The sequence below is a fragment of the Onychomys torridus genome, chromosome 1 (genome assembly GCF_903995425.1).
Source record: "Onychomys torridus chromosome 1, mOncTor1.1, whole genome shotgun sequence".
Lineage (NCBI taxonomy): Eukaryota > Metazoa > Chordata > Mammalia > Rodentia > Cricetidae > Onychomys > Onychomys torridus.
The window spans coordinates 108,555,648-108,578,011 of record NC_050443.1 but is presented as its reverse complement, the minus strand read 5'-3'; the positions used below and the strand labels follow the sequence as shown (position 1 = coordinate 108,578,011).

Below are 22,364 nucleotides of genomic sequence, written 5' to 3'. Positions count from 1 at the left end.
TCTGTAGGGGTCAGTCACCGGCCGCAGCGAGGCAAGGAGGGGCACATGGCTATTCTTCCTTTACATAGAACAATTAAGCAACTTGCAACACAGTTGAAACACAGTGTTAGGAGCAATGTCAACCAGCGTGGCCTATTTCCACAGCAACCAAAAACATCCAATCAACCACTCTCAGTCCTATGCATTAACCTCCTGGGGTGTGGTCATGGCTGCCAAGGAAGCTTCCACCCTAGTCAGAGTACAGATCAGTGCCGCAGTGTGAGGTAGGTGATGGTGGCCTGAAGGGCGGAGAGGACTGCTCCATCCTAGGAGAATTAGGAGAACAAACGGAGCACTGAACTTTATAGAAAGGGGAGAGGGGACAGGAGGGTGAGGATTGAGAACTGTACATATAAAAGGAAAGCTTCAGTGGTCATGGGGTGGTAGGGGGGAGCTGAAGGCCCAGGAGCAGAATGTTTATAGACACAGGGATTGCTAGCCCCACCCCTCCTCACTATAGCACCAGGGCTAAGGGTCTAAAGAAGAGAGGTAGAAAATGTAGGTAGGAGGGCAATGGATAGGACTGGAGGTGATAACTTAGGACCATTAGTGTCCACATGCAAGGTGTGCACAATAGTTTAGTTGTCCTGGAAGAAAACTGCTGTGACCTGCTCACTGTCCCTGCCTGCCCGTAAGTCCCTAACTAATAACCCTCAAGCATTGACCCGGCCCACCCTCAAGACTTTGGGCTTACCCTCAAATGGCACTCGTGGATCACCTGAATCTCACTGGTCGTGCCTGCCCTGAAATGCCTGGGCTTACTTTCGAGTGACTCACATGATCAGCTGTGAGAGCCCGGAGCACACAGACCTGGTCAACCAGAACAGAGTCTACGCTTGGCTTGTATGTCAGATGGGATGCCATGAATGTCCTTCTCGGTTTCTGGTTCCGGGGAAGTCTGTTTCTAGGACATCTACCTAGAGCACAAGCTGCCAGCCCCTGGCAGCAGGGCAGAGGATCTGCATGAAGGGCTTACCTCTGCTCTTGGCAATGGTTTGCACAATGCTACTTCTCTGAAGGAAATGTTCCAGTAGTAACTGGAAAATCACAGCCGGAAATTACCACTCAACAGTTGTAATTAGAAAAGCTCACAAACACAAAATTATGAAGAGAACTTAAAAAACAAAAAACAACAAGCCCTATTCTTTTCACTTTTAAATGTGCTCTTTAAAAAACGGGGGGTGGTGGGGGTGCTGGAGAGATGGCTCAGTGGTTAGGAGCACCAGCTGCTCTTCCAGAGGACTCAGGTTCAATTCCCAAGAGCCATATGTTGGCTCACTTTGTAATTCCAGTCCCAGAGTATCTGACACCATCTCTGGTCTCTGTGGGCACCAGGGTACATACATGGTGCACATACATGCATGCAGGTAAAACACCCATACACATAAAGTAAAATTTTAAAAATCTGAGAAAAACTAAAATTTCAAAATGAACAGGATGTTGGAGCTTCTAAACTCAGTTGGAAACTTCTGGAGACAGATGCTGGATGTGAGAGGCTGGGCCTAAAGGTTTTCCCAAATGAGATTATTCTGCCTCAAAGTAAAGCAGCTCCTTGCTGTGCAAGAGAAAATAACTTAATAATGAAAATGAATTTTGTATCACACAGGGCAGGAGCTAAATCTGACCAAGGAACACATTAGAGATGGCCGATCTGCCTGGTGTCCTTTGTAAATCAAGGACGGGATGAAAAAGTAAACACAGAGGTACCTAAATGGATGCAAAGGCCTCAGACCCTAGCTACAACCACTCGACATTCTCAGTCAGGAAACAGAGTTTCAGGACCACCTTGACTCCCTGCCCCCTCCAGTTATCTGTGGGATAATGAATTCAGGACTCACACCTCGGTTCTTCCGTTCAGCCATGAATGTTTTCAAGGGAAATGAAAAGTCTGTCTCTCACTAGTATTTTAAGGTCAGATATTTTGATGCCTAGCTTCATGTCTCTCACACTTAGACCTACTGCTTCACACAGACCGAAAAGCCACCAGAATCCTTTTCACACGACAGTGACATGGTCACAATTCCACCTTCAACCCTTCACGCTGTCTTAAGTCCTGGAAACTGTGGCATCCCTCAGGTCACTATCTCCCTTTCAGATTCCTGGGCCATGGGTCTCCTGCTGGCCTTGAAGGCAGTTGTCCCGTCATGGACCCAGGCCCACAGTTCTCCTTGTGAGCCCTCCTTATTGCTAGGCCTTAGGGTTTGGGGGCGGGACATCATGATCATGGCAGATTACTGTCCCCACAGCAGTCAGAAGCAAACTCAGATCTGAGGCTTGGGGAGCCATGAGGAAGGGTCACACAGGTGAGGTCAGGGACCAGGAAAACCAAGCTAAGGCTTGGGGTCTCAGGAGGTGTCTGGGCCACGTGGCACCACCCAGGCAGGAGAAGGACCTCGGCCAGATGCTACCCGTCCCAATCGGACAGCAGACAGTTCTCCAGCCCAGGAGTTGCAAGAACTGGTGAGGAACTTGGCCCCACACCTCAGTCCCACTCCATGGAAGCCATCATAACCAGACCTCATCCAGCTGTGCCTGCCCACCAAGTCAAGAATCAGCCACCGAGGCTAAAATACAGGCTGCAACCACAGATTCCAAAGCTGGAGAGCGAACTGAAGCCCACCAACTTCTTCAGACTGTTCTTGTGGCTTCCAGGGAAGTGGCTCATGGTGGAGGGAAGGAGTGACTTTTGTGAGAGGAAGGAGCACATGAAAGATGCTGGGCTTCTTCTCATCAGTACACTGTCCCTGCCGAGATGCCGCACTGCTGGACAACAATAAACACAGTCCCAACCCCACTCTTGTTCCGGCTCATGTCAACCTGTCACGTGCTCATCTAAGCCAGGTCTCTTGAGGTAATCACACAAAGGATTGCCCTCTGTGTGGGAACCATTCCCAACCTAAAGCTTGCTATTTGTATAATCACGTTCCTAAGTTGCCTGACACATCTTTCTGTCTTCCATCTTCTTCTTGGGGCCCCCCTTATCAATAAAGGCCAACAGGTCTAGTGACCACAATCAGTTTGTCATCCATGCAAAATGCGCCAACACACCCTGACACCCATACCTTGGAAGGCCACAGAAAGGACATCTGAGTATGGACCTCAGGACTGCTGCATTGTGTATTGATCCTTGGAGGACTATGGAACTCGGCTCCAGCAGAAGCAAGTAGGAGAAATAGAATAAGAAAGCCACAGCCCAGAGGGAGTGGGAGGGTGTGTGTGAACATGACTTTGGGAAGGGGTAAACCAGGAGCAATTGGAAGGGTGAACATGATCAAAATACATTGTATGCACGTATGACCTTCTCAAAGAATGTTTTAAAAATAATAAAAATATAAAAAGAAAGCAAGCCACAGCCCAACACCAGAGCCCCAGTTCCTAAGGGATGTTACCCCATTTCTAATTGATTCTGAACAGGAATCAATTCTCGCTGCAGTTCTGTGGAGGCTGACCCAGCACCATCCACTTCAAAGCTGCTCTGAATTTTTATTCCCTCAAAGTTATATCCTTCCTCCTAAGTAATATATATGTTTGAGACAGGGTTCTCTCTGTGTAGCCCTGACTGTCCTGGAACTTGCTCTGTAGACCAGGCTGGTCTCGAACTTGGAGTGATCGATGGTTTAAAGTAGTGTTGCCAGGAAAATGGGACTACATCACTCACGTCTGAGACTCCAGGGCAGACAGGGCACCTGGACCCACAGCCACTGTATTCTATCTGCACACTCACAGTTTCTGAGGCAGAGAGGGGCCACCAAGCACAGACACAGGAGAGAAGGCCACAAGGGGAATCTACAGAATGAGGTCAACGGATCCCCCCAGGGGCAGGCTGGTTACAGCCAGAGCATGTATTTTCATGCAACACAATCACCAGGTATCCCAAAAGTGATACAAGTTATTATAGAAAATGTTCCCCCCACCCAAGATGGCTGTAGCTCTTCCATGACAGAGTATTCCTCAGCTCACACTTCTGAAGCACCGCAGGATGAACAGGGCGGTCTCTCAGCTTCTACTCCGTGTGGCGCTGCTGTCTAGAGCGAAACCAGAACATGTTCTGGGGCTGCCAGAGACAGGATGTCAACTCTTATTTTTTGAAAGCTATCTCTGGCATATTCGTAGAAGGAGACAAGATACTTGCCTCCTAGGATGCTTTGTACTACTTAAGCCTGAACTACTTACCCAAATGTGTCCAACTCTATTTCAATATTCTCCAGGACAGGAATGCACTGTATGCACAGTGGTCAAACTTTTTAAAAAATTTATGCCGGGTGGTGCTAGTGCACACCTTTAATCCCAGCACCCAGGAGGCAGAGCCAGGTGGATCTCTGTGAGTTCAAGGCCAGCCTGGGCTACCAAGTGAGTTCCAGGAAAGGCGCAAAGCTACACAGAGAAACCCTGTCTTGAAAAAAACAAAAAACAACAACAAAAAATTCTTTTTATTTTTATGTGCGTTGGTGTTTTGTCTGCATGTATGTCTGTGTGAGGGTGTGAGATCTGGGAGTTATAGACAGTTGTGAGCTGCCATGTGGGTGCTGGGAATAGAACCCTGGATCCAGTGCTCCCAACCACTGAACCATTTCTCCAGGCCCTACAATGGTCAAATTTTAGGCAATTCATTCTATCTTAAAGTTATTCTACAAAGATTCAAGATATCAATCTGGCAGGGGTGGGTTGTGGGGATGGGTAGGCAGCAGGGTCCTCGGCGCTTGGTGCTTTCTGGAAATCTCCCTTTCATGGCAATTCAGCTCAAGTTTATACTTTGGCAATAAGAACAAAGACATCTCTGAGTTTTGTTTCTTATCCTTGCCCTGTGTCCCACTGTTCCCAGTCTGGACATCCACACTATGACCACTTCCTGTCTCCAGAAGGGGACCCAATTTGGGCTCTAGCTAGAGCAAGCCAAGTGTGGGCTCTTGGGATGTCTGTTCCTATCCCACACCTGGGAGGTCCTCTGCACATGACCTAGTCTGTGAGGTGGAGTTGAACAGGCAGATCCATTGGTGACCCCCAGTTCTGGTCCTCACAGGCTGGCGAACTCTGGATATGAGGCCCTGATTCTCAACCTATAACGTAAGACTTAGCTCTGCTTTCCCAGGAGAGGCGCTGTGGAATATCCAGGTGATAAACAAAAGCAAAAACACTAGCTAACAGCAGCCCCTTTGGCTAACTGCACACCAGTATACATTAGGTGCGCAGGCACAAGGCTACTGCTGTTCACAAGCATGGTCTTCACCACCACAGGCAAACTAGCCTCATCTCAGAGACTGAGGAACTAAGGCTCAGCAAAGTTCATTAACTCATTCAAGGCTCAAACTACAAAACAAAGTGGGGTTCGGCCCTGGTCCAGCACACCAAGTTCCCTGAGCTGCCCACCTCTGGGTGCGGGAGGGAGTGGTACTGAGGCCACAGCTCACTGGCAGCTTGAGGGAGAGATGCCACCTACATATCATCACCACACTGTTAAGAATTATTACTCTAAGTCTAGAGGCCAGGCGGGAAGACTCCAAACATCTTATCAATGTGTCTTATTACTTATTACGCCTTATTACTGTGTCCCTTTATCCTCATCTAGAGCATCCCATGTCTTGAAGCAAGTCTTGTTCTCACGTCCTACTTATTATTGACTCTCAATAAAGTCAGATATAAACTTCTAGAAAACAGAAATGTTACAAATTACTTTAACCCATAGAGAGACAAAGGGTATCTTAGGAAAAGGTACTCCAAGGGGAATTCTCTTTTGGTCCGAGTGAGCCAGTACTAACCAGTTTTACATACAGCTAGTCTACCACCTCATTCAAAGCCTTTTCACTCTCTGTGCTATGTGCTGGCTTTTCCCACTCCCCTCTGCCTGGCTGCACAACCTCATCCCTACACATGCGCTCAGTGTGTGTTTGTGTAAGAGTTATACTTTCAGCTTCAGAGAAATCACATTCATGGGACACCCACAATGCCCGCCTGGCCAGTGGTTAGCAAAGCAGCCCTGGGACCCCATGGCACACACAGCATTCCCAGAAGGCAGTGCACCGCAGCGGCAAACAGGTACCTTAGTGTCCTGGCGGCTGCGGGAAGCCAGGGCGATCTGCCTGGCCAGCTTCAGGGCTTCTATCCGCATGATGGCAAACTCTAACTCCTCCTGCCCGAGGGGTAGGGGTGAGCAAACCATAGGGAAATGCATCAAGACAGACAGAAGGTTTCCACATCCAGGAATGAAAGTGCCACAGGTGCATATGACAGGTGCTCATGGGAAAACATACGCTCAGCTTTCTCTCACAACCAACACCTCAGCAGATCATGAAACAGGGGGTTTAATTTCCTTTTTGAAAAAAAAAAATTACCCCTTTGAAGGTCTGTCAAGAAATATGCAGTCAAATGTGAACTGATTTTCAAATCAGGACAGCAATTTTTACTCTACAGTATTTCTTGCTTTCTTTCCTTGTTTTTAAAAAAGCTGACCAGCGCTTGCTGTCAATGGCCAGGCATCTCCCAGATGCCTGCTAATAATCTCTCTAGGTCGGCTTTGCTTCCTAGTCCAGGGAATAGCAAATTAAGCCGTCAAATTTCTGCTACAGAGATACGTTTTGGTTCCAGATGTTATCTCAATGGGAATCTGGGATTGTCTTATGTATTTAAACACCTTGGCTTGACCTGATACCTTTAGTTTAGTGAGTAAATCATAAACTGCCTGTGGGGCTATCAATAAATACATCAGGAAAATGACTATAGGGACCAATTTCCCAATAGAAATAAAGTGAGTCCTTTCGGTACATAATCACACCATTTGTCTAATTCTGGCACCCTGGCTATAGCATACACAGATGTTAGTGTCTGAGAGGAAAACACTTCATCTGGAACATTCCCAGTCTTGCCTCATTAAGTACTGCCTCAGCTCAATTTGGCTCAGGGGTTCATTTTCTACTGAGGTTTTGACAAACTCCCGAAAGGTCACACAGGGGCTACAAACCTGAAGTTTCTGAGCAAATACTGGGGGGTTCTTTTCTGCTAAGTCAGGCTCCAGATAGTCAAGTGCACCACAGAGAGAAGCAGAATGGGCCAGCCTGCTGAGGAGGGCATCCGCAGAGGGAAAGGCACCCTCTGGAGCTGTCTGAAGGCCGGCCGAGAGGAAAATGGAAAATAGAGGAGAGTAGGAAGATAATGATTTCAAGCAAGGACCGCACAACCATACACTGCACATTGCTGCATTAGGGCTAAAGAGACCACCAATACTCACTGCCATTGGGACTGAGACTGGCAGGCCCCACCCCTTCTCCCCAAAGCAGGGCCTCAGCCCTCCCTCCCCAGGCCCATGTCACCCTGGTGTCCTAGCCAGAGCAGAGGGAGCCACATAACCACTGCTTTTTTATTTGAAAATCTCCATGGGTGGGAGGCAAGCTAGTTGATGGGTTTTCAAATGTCAACATAGTTCATCAAAGAAACAGCACCAAGGATAAATATCAAGGAAAGTAAGGTTTCAGTGAGGGCCATTTTCAATAGTGAAAAGACAATTTCAAACAAATAGGTAACTCTTCGTAGATTAGAAAGATTTCCAAATTAGAAGGCAACTTTGTAGGAGATGAACCATGGCCAAGTCTGCCACAGTATTTATATGCAAGATCGAGTCACAGCTAGACCCTTTTATTGTTCACTAATTGTGTTTCCAGTATCCAAGCCTGCATCCAACGGCTGCATATATCGCAGGTTCTCTGTAAATGTCTGTAGCATGAGACAGATCAAATTGCCTAATAGAGAACAAAAGCAACCAAATCAAATAGTTTCAAACTGCATGATGATTGCCAGGAGGGAGGTGAAGGAAAAAATATAATTGACCCAAGTTGGTTTGTTTAAGACATGTGGAAGGCCCTCACGTGGCTATTATACCCTCTATCTAGGGCAGGCACACATAACATGTAGGGAGTGGGGACAGTGAGGCCTCATCTCAGGGCTACGGGTCCTGCAAGGCTTCTGGAAGTCTTGGGAGAGGGTAAGTTGAAGTCCTGGATGATGAGCAAGAGAAATCTACCACTGAGACACAAGAGAAATCTAAGAAAATCGCCCAGAGGAGGATGTTCCCAGCTGACCAAGGCTCCAGCTTGTCCGCCAGTCCAGCTCCAAGGAGAGAAGAATAGAAAACAAATCCGAGCGAATCAAGCACGTGACTGAGAACTGTACAGCCACTGTGGGAGAAATGAAGGCCCTTCCCTCACTGTGGGAGGTAGGGTCTCCTAGGCTGACTGCTGTGGTCTAAGGGCCAGTGTGGGGCACCACAGCCAGGTGAACAATGGCCGCATTAGAGGGCTCAGCCACAGAGTCCCTAAGGCAACACTTACAATTTCAATCGCCTCTGTGGGGGTGCCCAAGGCCATAGCTTCCAGCTCCTTCTGGGAGGATTTCTCTGGCACCTGCAAGAGAGGCTCCTGGTTGGAGGCCAGCCCGCGTGTGACAGGGTGCTGGAGTTTGGTTGCAGCATTCACAAGGGCTTCAGTCTCCTCAAAACTCGACCTGAGGAAAAAAGTCAGTCATTAGGGCCTTCTCCCTGGAGACTCACTGAAGTCTATCAGGAAGCTCTCACCAAAAAGAAAACATCCCACAAAACCCGAGGCTTCCAAGTCAGTGTCCAAGGAGAGACAAAGGCCAGGTCTTCAGTGGCCGTCTATCTAGAGGCAGGCTACCGTCCAGCCATGTTCAACAGACAAGGGAAGAGCAGCTACAGATGCCTTTGGCAAGGAGACTGAGCTCTGGAGTTTGGGGACCAGCCACTTGCTTGCTTGTGCATTCTGAGGGAAGAGACTGGGTATCACATCTTTACTTAGGAAGCGGATAGGCACCTTTGAGAAGATGAAGTAAGATGCTCTATAAACGCCAAGCACTCCACACAGTGCCTGCCACAGGGGACCACTCTTGGAGAGGGGACATCACTGCACTAACACCTAACATCTTATCTGGACAGAGTTTGGTCTGTAGGGCCTACAGTTAAGTCTGAGAGACCAAAACAAGAGCTTCCAATCGTGCTCGGTACTGAGCAGGTATCCAGTGATGGATGGGATGACCTAAATGGTATCAAGCAATGCTTTACATTTCCCCCATCAAAGGGTGTACACCATTCAGGACGTGGACACTGGCACATGCAAATATTAATATCCAGATTAACAAGAAATGACTGTCATTCACTTTACATGTGCCAGGCACTCCAACACAGGCTTTCCATACATTATCTCCCAGAAGCCAGGTTCCCTGGGACTGTCCCTTGACTGCTCTGGGGACTGACAGTCTTCTCTAGTCTCTAAATCCCTAGAGGTCACTTTATTCCTTGCTGCGAGCCGCAGAAATATGAAGTAGGAATTCAGCTGACTATGGCAAAGCTTATACTTGGAAGAGCCAACGGCTTTTCCAGAAGATAAAACCAAAACTCAAGGAGTATTGGTGAGACTGTTTTTTTTTTTTTTTTTTCATGACAAGGTTTCTCTGTGTAGTTTTGGTGGCTGTCCTGGATCTCACTCTGTAGACCAGGCTGGCCTGGAACTCACAGGGATCCGCCTGCCTCTGCCTCCCAAGGGCTGGGATTAAAGGTGTGCACCGCTGCCGCTGCCGCCACCACCCAACAATACTGGCTTTTTAATGTATTAGCTGTTCCTGCAGTGAATTTCTTGTGTGCTATTGTGGCTTTCCCATTTGATTCCTCTCCCAAGAACTTCTAACAGTGTGATTGATCATTTAAGGGCACACCTTCCCCTATACATTTGGGGTATTTTGGATAACATTCCCCAGCTGTGTTTATTCTTCATTAGCAAACATCTGGCCAGGACCATTCTCCAGACAAAAGCATTTCATCCAAGATAGGACAGACTGTAGATAGATAAGTTCATCTCACCTACAGATAAGAGAAAATAACCACTAACAATTAAATCCTTAGCTTCTTACCTTGGCCTCAGTTTATTTACACAAGACTCTAATTTAAGAGATTTACTGCTGACAATTCTGAGATGTTTTGGCCATCTGCTAGTTGCTGAGACAAGGTAAATACTCCTACTGACCCAAGGAGACAAGGAACAAGGCCAGGCTGAGGACAGGTGCCAAACTTCATTTCCTGTGCAAATTAAGCTTTTACCTCCCTCCTTTATCCCGGTCCAGGAGCTATTCCTGGTTCTTAGCATTCCCTTTTTTGCAATTAACTCAGAGCAAAAGTGCTTTTACTATCCAAATACTACACATTGTGATGCAGGTTGCCTAGCAACCCAGTAAACTTCCCGGGCCTACCAGAAAATGGTGCAGTCAGAGGATTGCTGACTGTATGTGTATATATACTGGAAAGTTCAGGGACGGAGGGGGAACAAAGATGGAAAGAACTAAGATAGGACAATGAGAGAACAACAGAAGAAGGGGCAGAGAGGAGCTAAGTATGACAGAAAAGACGCTGTGTAGATGGAATTGACTTAGAAGAATTCTTTTGATATCCCGCAGATTAATTTCTCCACCACTGATAGTGTCTATTCTGGAATCTGAGAGGAATCTCCACCGGCAGGTACCGGTGGGGAATTCATTAATTCCTCTCACTTTACACGTAGGGAAACTAAGGCATAGGACACCCAAGTAACTCCCACCAGATACAGAGCTGGCCGGGACTTAAGCTTTCAGTGTTCTACCACACTGTCGCTATTGGACCGACGACAGAATAGAGTTGAGTGTGAACTGGCTCGTGTGTGTGTGTGTGTGTGTGTGTGTGTGTGTGTGTGTGTGTGTGTGTTACTGCCAGTCAGCTGTTTCACCTTTACTGAGTTATGGGCTACCTGCAGACACACGCAATGGAACGACGTCAGAACAAGAGCGGGAAGGTATACAAGGACTTGGGGGCCTCTGACCTAAGCTACAACTCTCCCATCATAGAAGTCATACCCTGAACACGGAGTTGGGGAATCCGACATCCGGACTGGAGGAGACTTGACGGGGCTCTCCTGAGTGGTGTCAAACATAAGGTACAAGGCCTGCTTCTTCGGAGTGTCATCATCCTGTTGCAGGAATCAAAGTTACACATACATTAGCCAGGCACAGTGGCCGAGTACGCCACTCAAGCGAAGAAAGTACTTGTCAACAAGAAAGTGAGCCTTCACCTTTCTCAAGCTCCCGGCAGAGGAGAAAGCAGGAGGTGACTAGGAGAGGGTAGGGGAGAAGGACCCATGGAGACCTAAGGTGGGAAGAGCCCTCTGGTACTGTTACGTGCCCTGTTCAGCCCCTCAGTGTTCATGGGCCACAGCGGCAAACACCAGTGCTCAGGATGCAGTTAGCCAGCCTCGCTCTTGGTCCTCACAAGGGAATGGGGGAGTGACAGCATGCTGACCCCAGTGATGAGCACTGCCACTGAGGACCTGTGGTGGTTTGAATGAGATGTCCTCCACAGTCTTGGGCATTTAAATACTTGGTCCCAAGATAATGGTGTTTGGAAGGTTTAAGAGGCGGGGCCTTGCTGGAGGAAGCTGTGTTAATGGAGGCGAGCTCTGCTCAGAGTTTAAGGATTGCTTCTTGCTTGTGGTTCAAGATGTGCCTCTGCTCTGCTATCATGGACTCTTATTCCTCTGGAACCCTAAGCCTGAATTGGTTATACAGCAGCAAAGTAACTAAGACAGACCCTAAAGAAAGAGACAGGGCAATGGGCTTGGCCAGAAATGACAAAGCTTCTTTCTTCTTGGCTGGGCTGGAGGGTCATGAGCAGAGGCCACAGCAGGGGCTGCAGCTCAGAACCCCTAAGAGTCTTTCTATAATCAAGGCCTATAGGAGAGTGCAGGTGGATTTGGGCACTGACTATACAATGTATGGCTAAAAGGGACAAGGGTTCCCGGTAAGGAGGTCAGACTAGAGTCCCAAGACCTGGATGGAGCAATGAGTCTAGGGATGGGGAGTGGCATTTCTGTGTAACAAGGCACCTCCAAACGACCCTGTGCAGCTTTGCTGGAGACCCCACAGAAGTCCCTGCCAGGCCAGTGTATAGGAGGAACTCACGGGTAAGGAGGAGCCAAGCTTTTCCATGTATTCGATCTCATAGGAGTTTCTGTAGTCCAGCTCTGAAAACAACAAATAGGTGAGATTAAGTACCAGGGGAAGACTGAAAGACCTGGCCCGGCAGGGGGCGGGCTGAGCTTTTGGGACCCATCACTGCCTACAGTCTTCAGATCCAGCTTCCATGGAGGCACAGTTCAGCAATTTCAGACAGCCTGTAAGCTTCCTGCTAGGAGCAGCTTTGGCCCTTAGAAATGTGAATGAGTTCCAAGGAAGCTGTGTCTACACACAGGTCCACAATGGGCAGACCCAAGTATGTCCATTGTGTTGAATCGGAAGGCACAGGTGTTTGGGGATCATTTTCGCCTAACTCTCAAGGGCTGCACCATGTAAGATGACACAACACAGTGACATCTTGGAACTGTACTGCACCTGTCCCCCCTCTGTGAATTCAGCAGCCCCAGGACAGACAACTCTCCTCTAGTGCTGCTTCCTAAGCTGGTTATTTCCCTCCGTTCTACTGGTTGCTTCAGGGCTGAGATTTTGATAGACCATCTTGCCAAAGCCAGTTTCAGGGATCTCTCTTGAGGTCCTATGATCCCAGTTAGGGAGAGTATGTGGGTTCAAGGCCTGCCTGGGCTACAGAGTTAGGTTCAAAGGTAGCCTGGGCAACTTAGGAGACTCTTGTCTCAAAATGGGAAAAATTAAGAGGGCTAGGGATGTAGTTCCGTGGGGGTGCTTGCTTGGAGTGTACAGTGCCCTAGGTACAATTCCTAGTACAAAAAAAGGAGGGAGGGAGAAAAGGAGGGAAGAAGAGAGGGAGGGAAGAAGAGAGGGAGGGAAGGGGGGAGGAAGTCTCATCTGCTTTAAATTCTAAGCCTCACAGAGTAGGCATGCAGATAAAGTCAAGCAGCTCCCTCTCACACCAGGCCACATGCAGGTGGCAAACTAGGTCCACCACTGGCACCAAGTGGCCCATGTCTGTAGACGTAATCATCTTGTTAAACAAGAAACACAGAGCCAATTGCAGAGTTAAAAGCCAAGAGGTCAGAGCAATAGGTGAGAGCTGAAAACCTTACCCTTCACTGCTGCTCTGTCTTTCCTCTCTGCAAGAGAGCTACTTCCTGTGTTTTTCTCTTTTTTATAGACTTTCTGTTCTGCCTTCTCATTGGTTGTAAACCCAACCACATAACCTCCTTGTCACTGCCTGTCTGTACAGACCTCCAGGTTTTCTATGGTTGGTATTGAGATTAAAGGTGTGTGTCACCATGCTGGCTGTATCCTTGAACACACAGAGATCCTGCCTAGCTCTGCCTCCCAAGTGCTGGGATTAAAGGCGTGCACCACCACCATCCAGCTTCTGCTCTGGCTCTGACCCTATCTGCAGTTGTGTGTAGCTACTGCACATGTCTGTACAACTTTCGGGAGGCTGAGTCACTTAAGGATGGGCTACTTCACACTGAAGAGGCCATAGCTATTTGTAAAGAGTCCTCTCATGTCCAAAGGCCACTTTAGAGAATGACCTCATACCAGGGCATCACACAGTCAAGAGGATTTGACTGTTTTCCTGAATCTAATTGCTAGAGTTTTGCTAAGGGAAGTACCCTGGGCAGGAGATGATGGGTCTTCATTTCTAAGACTAGCAAGGTCAACAACAAAATAAAACTCAAAGTGCCACACTGTCCTGGATAACATGGCAAGGTATAACAAAAAGACCTACAATTAGTTATACAATGGGAAGAATTATGACCAGACTTACTGCTGCTCATTCTAACATTTCTCTTTAAACACAAGTGATGTTTTATTAAGAGGAGATGGACAGAGGGCCCCAGAGAAGGATAAACAGACTATACTCACCTTTTCCTGTCCCCTTCTCAGTCTCTGTCATAAGATAACCATGGTGCCTACCCAGATAGACAGCTTGCCCTCTGCTGGATGTGGGAAGAAGGGACAGATACAGTTGTGTATAGGGAGGTGGGGCCACCAAGTAGCTATGAAAATTTGTGGGTCTAAAAGCAACTGCTCAGGGCTGCAGAGGTGGCTCAGTCGTTAAGAATATGCACTGCTCTCCCAGAGGATGGGATTTAGTTCCCAGCACCCACATTGTAACGACCACCTGTAACTCTAGCTCTTTGGATCCAATGTCCTCTGGACTCCAAGGGCACCCATAAACACATGATGCACATAACTCACATAAGCACACACTCACACATGAATAAAAATAAATAAATCAAAAATAAAATAAAATAGGAACAGTTACTATCAGGGTCTCCTGGGCAGGCGAGGTCTCAGAGACAGGCTTCCTAACATTCTCTAGTGCAGAAGAGAAAGGCATTCATTAAACAGATGAGCACGCTCATAACTCAAGCAGAGTGTGTAATCACTGGAAGGTTATGGAGACCACACAGTCAAGGTGGCATACAATGCAAACAGGGTAGCCCAACTCCATGGGTGCCTGCTAACCTACGGTCCTCTGGGGTTTCGAAACAGCAAAGACACCTCGAAGCTCTCCAGTGCTACTTGTGCACCCAGGTAGGAAGGAACAGACTAGCTCACACCCTCACCCTACAAATGAGGGCAGGGACCCCCGTCTATTCTCACCAGGCAGGTCTGCCCTGCACAAATCACCTCAGGCCTTCTCAGTGCATGGCCTGTTTCCTCAGTCTTCAAGTGGGGGGGAGGGAGCTACAGGATCCACCACAGAGCTCAGAGGAAATGAAGCCCTGTATGCAAAATGATAGTCCCTGCTTTCCTCCTCCCTCCTATGGAATTACCATCGCTGTGCATGTGTGCTCAAATAGTAATTACGACGTCTAACCCAACATTTCCCTTTCCTGTGGTTCTATAAGACCAAGTCTCAGACCGCAGCTGCAGCCCTGGACTGATTCATTCCAGGGTCACATCAGCATCCCCAGTTGTCTGATGTGCTGAACGTGTCCTTACTGAAAGAACAGGAGGGAAGACCTGGTGAGAAGCTTCTCCATCCAGGGTGGTTAGAGGTGCTTACAGCAGGGCCAATGCCTCCTACAGCCATGGTGTCTTCACGTCGGCATTCTCTACCACCCAATGGCTAAAACTGATCGTCACTTGCCAAATCTTTACTGCTGTTTTCTAAGGAAGCAGATTTCACAGAGGTTTTTTGTTTTTTTCTTTTTCTGGAGCTGAGGATCGAACCCAGGGCCTTGCGCTTGCTAGGCAAGTGCTCTACCACTGAGCTAAATCCCCAACCCCAGAGTTTTGTTTTAAAGTTAAATGTATGCCTATTTTCTGAACTCACTCTCTCTGTGCATGTATGAATATGAGTATGTGCACACCACAGGGCATTCTCTCTCTCTCTCTCTCTCTCTCTCTCTCTCTCTCTCTCCATGTGTGTATGAATATTCACATGTATGAATGTGGGTGTGTGCACCCCACAGTGCATGCTCTCTCTCTCTCTCTGTATGAATATTCACATATTCACATGTATGAATGTGGGTGTGTGCACCCCACAGTGCATGCTCTCTCTCTCTGTATGAATATTCACATATTCACATGTATGAATGTGGGTGTGTGCACACCACAGTGCATGCTCTCTCTCTCTCTATGAATATTCACATATTCACATGTATGAATGTGGGTGTGTGCACACCACAGTGCATGCTCTCTCTCTCTCTGTATGAATATTCACATATTCACATGTATGAATGTAGGTGTGTGCACCCCACAGGGCATGCATGGATGTCCTTTGACATCCTTGGTTGTCATCCCTCGCCTTCCACTTATTGGGCTTTCTTGTTTTGTTTCTTCAGATGAACATGGCAGGCGCTCTGGCCACTGAGCTTCCAGAGAGTCTCCTGTCCCTGGCCGGCCCCAGCTCCCTGCAGGAGTGCTGTGATTGCAGACACTTGTATGGGCATCGGGCGTTTACAGAGGTTCTTGGGATTCCAGCTCAGACCCTCACACTTGCACATTTACTCCCCGAGTCATCTCCTTAAGCCTTCCTATTTGTTGAATTTTTGCAGAAACAATTGCCAAAAAGTTTAGTGAACTGTTTTAACACATGATCAACACACTCTCAGATCAAATGTGTTTAATTCTCAGTACTGAGCTCAAGCTGGTTGCTAAATGCTTTCTTCTGGTGTTTGGAGTTGCTGTTGTTGTTATTGCTGTTTTTATCTAGCTCAAAAGCGGTGGGCCAGTGGGGAACTGGAGATGATATCAAAGTGGGAAGTGAGATGCGTGTGTCCAAATGCCCTCGCTGCTCCTGTGACATTAGGCTTCTCTCCCTTCTCAGGTGCCTCTACTTCATGCAGGGGATGGCTGTTGCAAAGACCAAACTGACTGAGCTGACACTGCTGTTTACCTGGCCTTGCATTTCTTTATCTTCAGCTTCTACAATGTTCAGAGTAGCGTGGGGACGGAAAGGCATCAGGGTTGTTGCCTTCAGTAAACAAACTCCCCAGTAACCAATAAGAAATGCACACACATCTTCCTCATGGTGTTAAGAGCCCCCAGATTAAGCATTACAGGCAAGCAGGGAAAGGAGGGGAGATCCAGGCAAGGCTGAGACAGGCAAAGGTGGGGGAGGGAGAGTAAACTTCTGGTTTTCCTGTCTCTACCTTCCGGACTGCTGAGAGGGCAGGTGTGCACCACTACACCTAGGATCTACACAGTGGGGAGACACCCAGGGCTTCATGCAGGCACTCTACCAACTGAGTACACCCCAGCCCTAAGATACATGAATTATTCATGCCAAACAATCAGAGAGGAAGCAGAGACTGATACACAGCACAAGGAAAACACCAAGATAAGACAAGTGCCTTGGGATCTTCCCAAATCCACCAAATTCTCATTAGCAAACCTGGGGAAAACGTCTGCCTCCAGGCTTCATTAAAATCTGTGGCCACGGGGCTAGAGAGATTGCTCAGAGGTGAAGAGCACTGTCTGCTCTTCCAGAGGTCCTGAGTTCAATTCCCAGCAACCACATGGTGGTTCACAACCATCTATCATGAGACCTAGTGCCTTCTTCTGGCCTGCAGGCATATATGCAAGCAGAACACTGTATACATAATAAATAAATCTTTAAAAGAAAAAAAACCTGTGGCCATCTTATATGACCAATCTGTGGGGGATATGAACAAGGATGGCACCAAAAGACCCATAGGTGGGTTGACTTACAAAGTTCAATGTTCCTTTGGCGCTGTGCCTTTCAAAACTACAAAAGGTATCATAAGCCATACAGCCAAGGACAAGCAAGTGAGGGTTCAGATCTGGGTTAGAGGGGACCAGTGTGGTTTTCAGCAGGCATCATGTGGCCAGGGGACAGTTGCTCTCAAGCCTTAGCTTCACATTCAGCGGGAGGTGTGCAGATTGTCACACGGGTAATGGTTACCTGACTGGCAAGTATCTTTCCTGGCTCTTTGCCCCCTAGCGACAGTATTCTCCAAGGCAAGGTGTGGGTCTGGCTGGCCACCGAGTTGCTTACCCTCTGAGGGTGAATTGAATTTGGTCTCATTTACAAAGTTAGACAGGTCTGAGGGCTGTGGGAAGTCCTGTTTGTCAGCATCCAAGTCCACTGTCATACACGTCCACTTCTGGCTGGTGACGGCCAGCTTCTCCTCATCTGTGGCATGGACCACTGCAGAGATTGCTGGGGGTGCTTCCGGCGTGGCAGCTGGAGTGGAGTCCTGTGAGGAGAGGAGATAGCCTCTTCTTTCACCCAGTCTCAGAATCCATGCCCCTCAAACCAAGGAAACCCCTCCATCTGCTCCCCTGGAACTCTGATCCACAGTGTCCCTGGAGGAAACTTTCCTCTAGCGATCTCCTTTACTGATGGTTGATTTCAGGGAGTGACCATGGGTTTATCAAAATTAATTAAACAAAAACAAAAACAAACCCCTGAACATGGTAACTCCTGCCTGTAATCCTAGCATTTGAGGGGCTGAGGCAGGGGAACTGCTGGGAGTGTGAGGCCAGACTGGGCTATGGTGTAAGACCCTTTCTCCAAGGACTGGGGATGTGGCTCCATGGCCTGGTGCTCGCCTTGCATGTGCACAGTCCTGGGTTCAATACCCAGCACTGAAAATAATAACAAAAAGCCTCAGTATGGTGGTTCATCCCTGAGATCCCAACACTCAAGAGATTGAGGCTAGCCTGGGCTATGTAGTAAGTACCAATCCAACATGAGCCAGTGTGAGACCCTGTCTCAAAACAAAACAAGAACTAAGTCTCTGTCTTGGTTATCCGAGAGATTCCAGCCAGGTTTACAGTCGTATCACCAGCACTGTCTAAGAGTCCTCAGTAAGAGTCCTCACACAAGTCCTGATGAAGAGAAGGGGATTTTACCGTCACTGTATAGTGAGAGCCCAGGGGAGAGCTACAGCTGGACCTCAAGTCTCCTGTCCCTGCAGCTAAGGTCCTGGTATGTTCTTTCACTGCCCAATGGTCAGCCATCGAAGCTGGTTTTGATTTGAAGATCAACCTGTCTTATAACCCAGAATGGTAGCAAGCCTGCCTGAGGATTCCCTTCCTTGGTCTATGAGGAGGGTGGAAGACATGAGCTTGTTAGAAACACCACCAAGAGGGAAAGAGACTCATAATGAATTCAAGCCTCCACTTCTTTTTCCTGAAGATTTATTTTATGTGTATAAGTATTTTGCTTGTGTGTATGTATGTGCATCATGTGTGCGCGGGACCCACAGAGGCCAGAAGAGGGTGTTAGAACCCTTGTACAGATAATTGTGAACCACCATGTGGGTGCTGGAAACTGAACTTTGATCCTCAGCAAGAGCAGTGAGTAAGTACTTTTAAATCACTAAACTTTCTCTCTAGCCCCAAGCTTCTTGAGGGTAAGCGTACCTCATCTTCCCACTCTAACTCTGATGGCATAATTTGTCATTCCTGATAGTCAAGTCCCCCCCCCCCATTTTCTCACTCTGTGTCCATTGATTTCAAAAGACCCTCTCAACTTGATGCAAGTTCTCAGCAGATTAAATGGCCAGAATAGACTAGAAGAATTCCCACTATAAAAATCTTGCCCTTATTCTCAACTAATTCCTCATAGCACACACTTTGATCTCCACCAGACTGAGGGGGAGGTCCAAACACTCCAGGAAAACTCTGCTCTCCCTGTTTTTTGGTGTGCATGTATGCATGTGTGTACAGTGTATGTGTATGTGTGCAGGAGTGTGTATATGCATGTGTGTGTTACACAAGTGCATGAATGGTGTGTGTGTGTGTGTGTGTGTGTGTGTGTGTACAGACAAAGCAGCATTAACTCCCCGATCAGCAGTGTAATAATGCTCAAGGGATCAAGGGAGGGTGTACCTGAGAGGGTGGATCAGACAGAGGAGACCTCTTTGGTGACTTCTTCACCCTAAATGTGTCACTGTAAATAAAATGGAAAAGGTAAACACAGGGTCACAGGTCATTCCCAAGCACCCGGCAACTGCCCAGCCTCCCGCCTACCCAACAGCTCATTCTGACTTTTTAACTGATATTATTTTTGCCCCCAAGGGGAAGATCCATCAAGCTGGAAACCTTTACCGAGAAGCCATTTTGGAGAGCCGACCCAGAAAGACACAGCTAAATTTAACAAACCGTTCTGACAATTATACAGCAAACCTGTGGTGAGGAGACTAATTTCTGAGCTAACTGAGGTTGGGGGAGGGGCTGCAGGCTCATGACACTAATTAACAGGATCCAATTTTCACATGGGCAAGGAGACACAGCTCTTAATGAATAGCCAGAGGAGCCTGAGCAGAAACAGAGTTCTGGATCCTGGGGGGACCCGGGAGCCCTTTGTACTCACAGGAACACAGAGCGCAATGGGCTCCTCTGCTCTGAGAGACTCTGGGTAAGATTCTGACTAAAGGCAGAGTTGAGGAAGATGGTGTCTTATGCCTTTCCCTGGCTGTGGTTAATGGACACAATTCCATACTCTTTTCTCCCTTTCTTTCTCCATACAAGGTAACGGAGGTGGGGCAGACTGACCCCAGGAGAAAGGGAACGGCATAAGTAGTAATATTCGGTCCATGAGCCACCATGCTCTGGGGGTCATTTCTATAATCAAAAATGAACACCCTCAACCTACAACTGGCCCTTTCTCCTGGTTCCAGCTCTCCCCAGTATGGTTTTAGGACCAGGCCAGGCTGGAGCTCAGGTGTGGAGAAGGCAGGGTCCCTCAATTAAAGTCCCGCCACTCTCCTCAGTTTCCCATGTGAACTAAGTAAGCAGAGAAATCCGACACCCAAGTTCCTTCCTTGTGTACACTCAAGTAAAACACTCCAACAATGGCATTTGATCATAAGAAAATACTGCAAATTTTACAGCATTTATGGCATTTGCCATAAAAACAGCCCAGTCCCAACATAAGGCATATATTTATTCATGCATATAAATATATAACTTTTATAGGTGCTAGATGACTTGAAAATACTAAAAAGCAGCTGCTCGGGTAGCTCGGGTAGGACAGAATTGGGAGACGCCATGCTATCTTGGAGGCTGCCAGAAGCCTGGGTCCAGGTCAGCTTCCCCTGTAAGGGAAGGTTGAAAGGAACATAGATTGAGAGCCCTGAGCTCTACCCTGGCTAGGGTATGGTGCACCAGAGGCACACAGGTGGCCAGTGGCATTGGTGCCTGGTGGGGCTACCCATAGGTGAGACATGTTAATATCCAGCCTAGACATAATAAGTAGCCAAGAACATGACCCAAAGCACTCTGGCAACGGTTCTCAGCCATGGGTTCCATTCTGAGCTGATCCCACATTCCCTCAAATTTCTGCAAGCATGAATTTGGAAGAGCCCAAATGGTAATGCCTCATAATGTAACAAGAAACAGCCACGGCAGTCTCTGCCCCAGGCTTCATGCAGTGCTTAATTCGAAAGCATCCTGCTACTGAAGGCAATCATCTGCCAGCCCAACTTACAACAAAAGTATGGAATGAGGAGTTAAAAACCAATATATGGATTTCAGATGAAGATACGCACCCCACCCCCACAAAGAAAACAAAAAACCAAAAAAACCAAGCAGGGGAAGGGTTTCATTCCAGACAAGCAGGCGGCTGTTGATTAATCATGTTTGCACAGCTCAGCAGTCTCATGCTAGTCATGGTGAAACGGAAAAGTAACCTTGACGGCAGGGGAGCCCTGACCCACTATCATTCCCAAGCTCTACACATAAACGCAGCAGCCACCACAGAGAAGAAAGGAGAGGGTCGCAAGCAGAAACAAGGCAGAAGCCCCACCCTGGGTGCAAGAGGCAGATTGCATTAAATTTACTTACAACAGAGAACACACAGACATCACATCTTCAACCATCCTAAGACAAGAAGACAAAGAAGAGAGACAGACAGAAGGAACTGACACAAAGATAAATCTGCAGACACTGGGCACTAGTGGCTTAGGATGTGGCCGCCATCCATAGCGGAGTCTGCTCCGGGATACACAGTCCAGCCTTCTGGGAAGGGGTTCTGACCAGCTGGAGGGTTGGTACCTAAGAGCTCTGCCTCCACACAATAGTCTTCCAAACCAGCAGACCCACTCGTACTAAGGGTGACACCAGGATAAGGGGCAGCTTTCCCAACCTTCTTAGCTCTGATGAGCAGAGTCGAAAGTGACTGGGGAGAATACAATTTGGGGTCAGAAGAAGGGGGTGGCTGCCAGATGACTCTCTTTCTAAAGATGAGAAGTTACGGCTTTGAAGTGTAAGCATTTCTGGGTATTATTCCCATTTTTTGTTTGGGGTTTTTTGTTTGTTTTTTTGAGACAGGATTTCTCTATGTAGCTCTGGCTGTCCTGGAACTTGCTCTGTAGACCAGGCTGGCCTCAGACTTAAGAGATCCGCCTGCCTCTGCCTCCTGAGTGCTGGGATTAAAGGCGAGCGCCACCACCGCCTGGTTATTAGTCCACTTTCAAGTTCTATGTGGATTTGGATAAGTGGGAGTTGGGGGAAGGGAACCCGTGATCAGAATATGCTGTATGAAAAAGAATCTATATAAAAGTTAAAATTATTTAAAAAAAATAAGGTTCTAATATGGATCTGATAGAATCTCTAAGAAGGGCCTGGTTGGGGAACAGAACTAAAAGAAGTCCGTGTTTGGAGCTGGAATGGCCTTCAGCGACTGTAAGATGGTGATAGAGCAACCCACAAAGCAGAACCTGAGTTATCCTCAGATACCTGATGCAGATGGGTCACCCTGTGTTATTCAAGCCAGACCCAGAGAGGCCAACACTGGGGCTTGTTCCACGGCCCTGGGACGGGAGGCTGAGCGTTCTCCACCTGATTAAATTACAGTGATGCTTCCCAAGAGAGCCAGGACGTCTGTAGCAATTGGGCACATGGTCCTCAGGTTACAGGTCCTGAGGAAT

The 22,364-nt window shown here is 47.8% G+C and overlaps 1 protein-coding gene across 10 annotated transcripts in view; it reads right to left on the bottom strand.

The window, feature by feature from the left end:
• Positions 1–22,364, bottom strand: part of Tacc2 (transforming acidic coiled-coil containing protein 2) — a 113,973-nt gene that overhangs the window by 13,482 nt on the left and 78,127 nt on the right. For 3 of the 10 annotated variants that reach the window (XM_036195214.1, XM_036195194.1, XM_036195165.1), the window contains 7 exons: positions 21,280–21,315; positions 19,324–19,384; positions 17,483–17,684; positions 12,022–12,083; positions 10,921–11,036; positions 8,358–8,529; positions 6,995–7,135 (listed from right to left, as the gene is read on the bottom strand). In XM_036195214.1, coding sequence (XP_036051107.1) covers positions 6,995–7,135; positions 8,358–8,529; positions 10,921–11,036; positions 12,022–12,083; positions 17,483–17,684; positions 19,324–19,384; positions 21,280–21,315 — 790 coding nt within the window. Of the gene's footprint in view, positions 1–6,076; positions 6,167–6,994; positions 7,136–8,357; positions 8,530–10,920; positions 11,037–12,021; positions 12,084–17,482; positions 17,685–19,323; positions 19,385–21,279; positions 21,316–22,364 lie in introns of all 10 variants that reach the window. The other 7 variants (XM_036195197.1, XM_036195175.1, XM_036195201.1 and 4 more) reach the window with 5 other exon arrangements.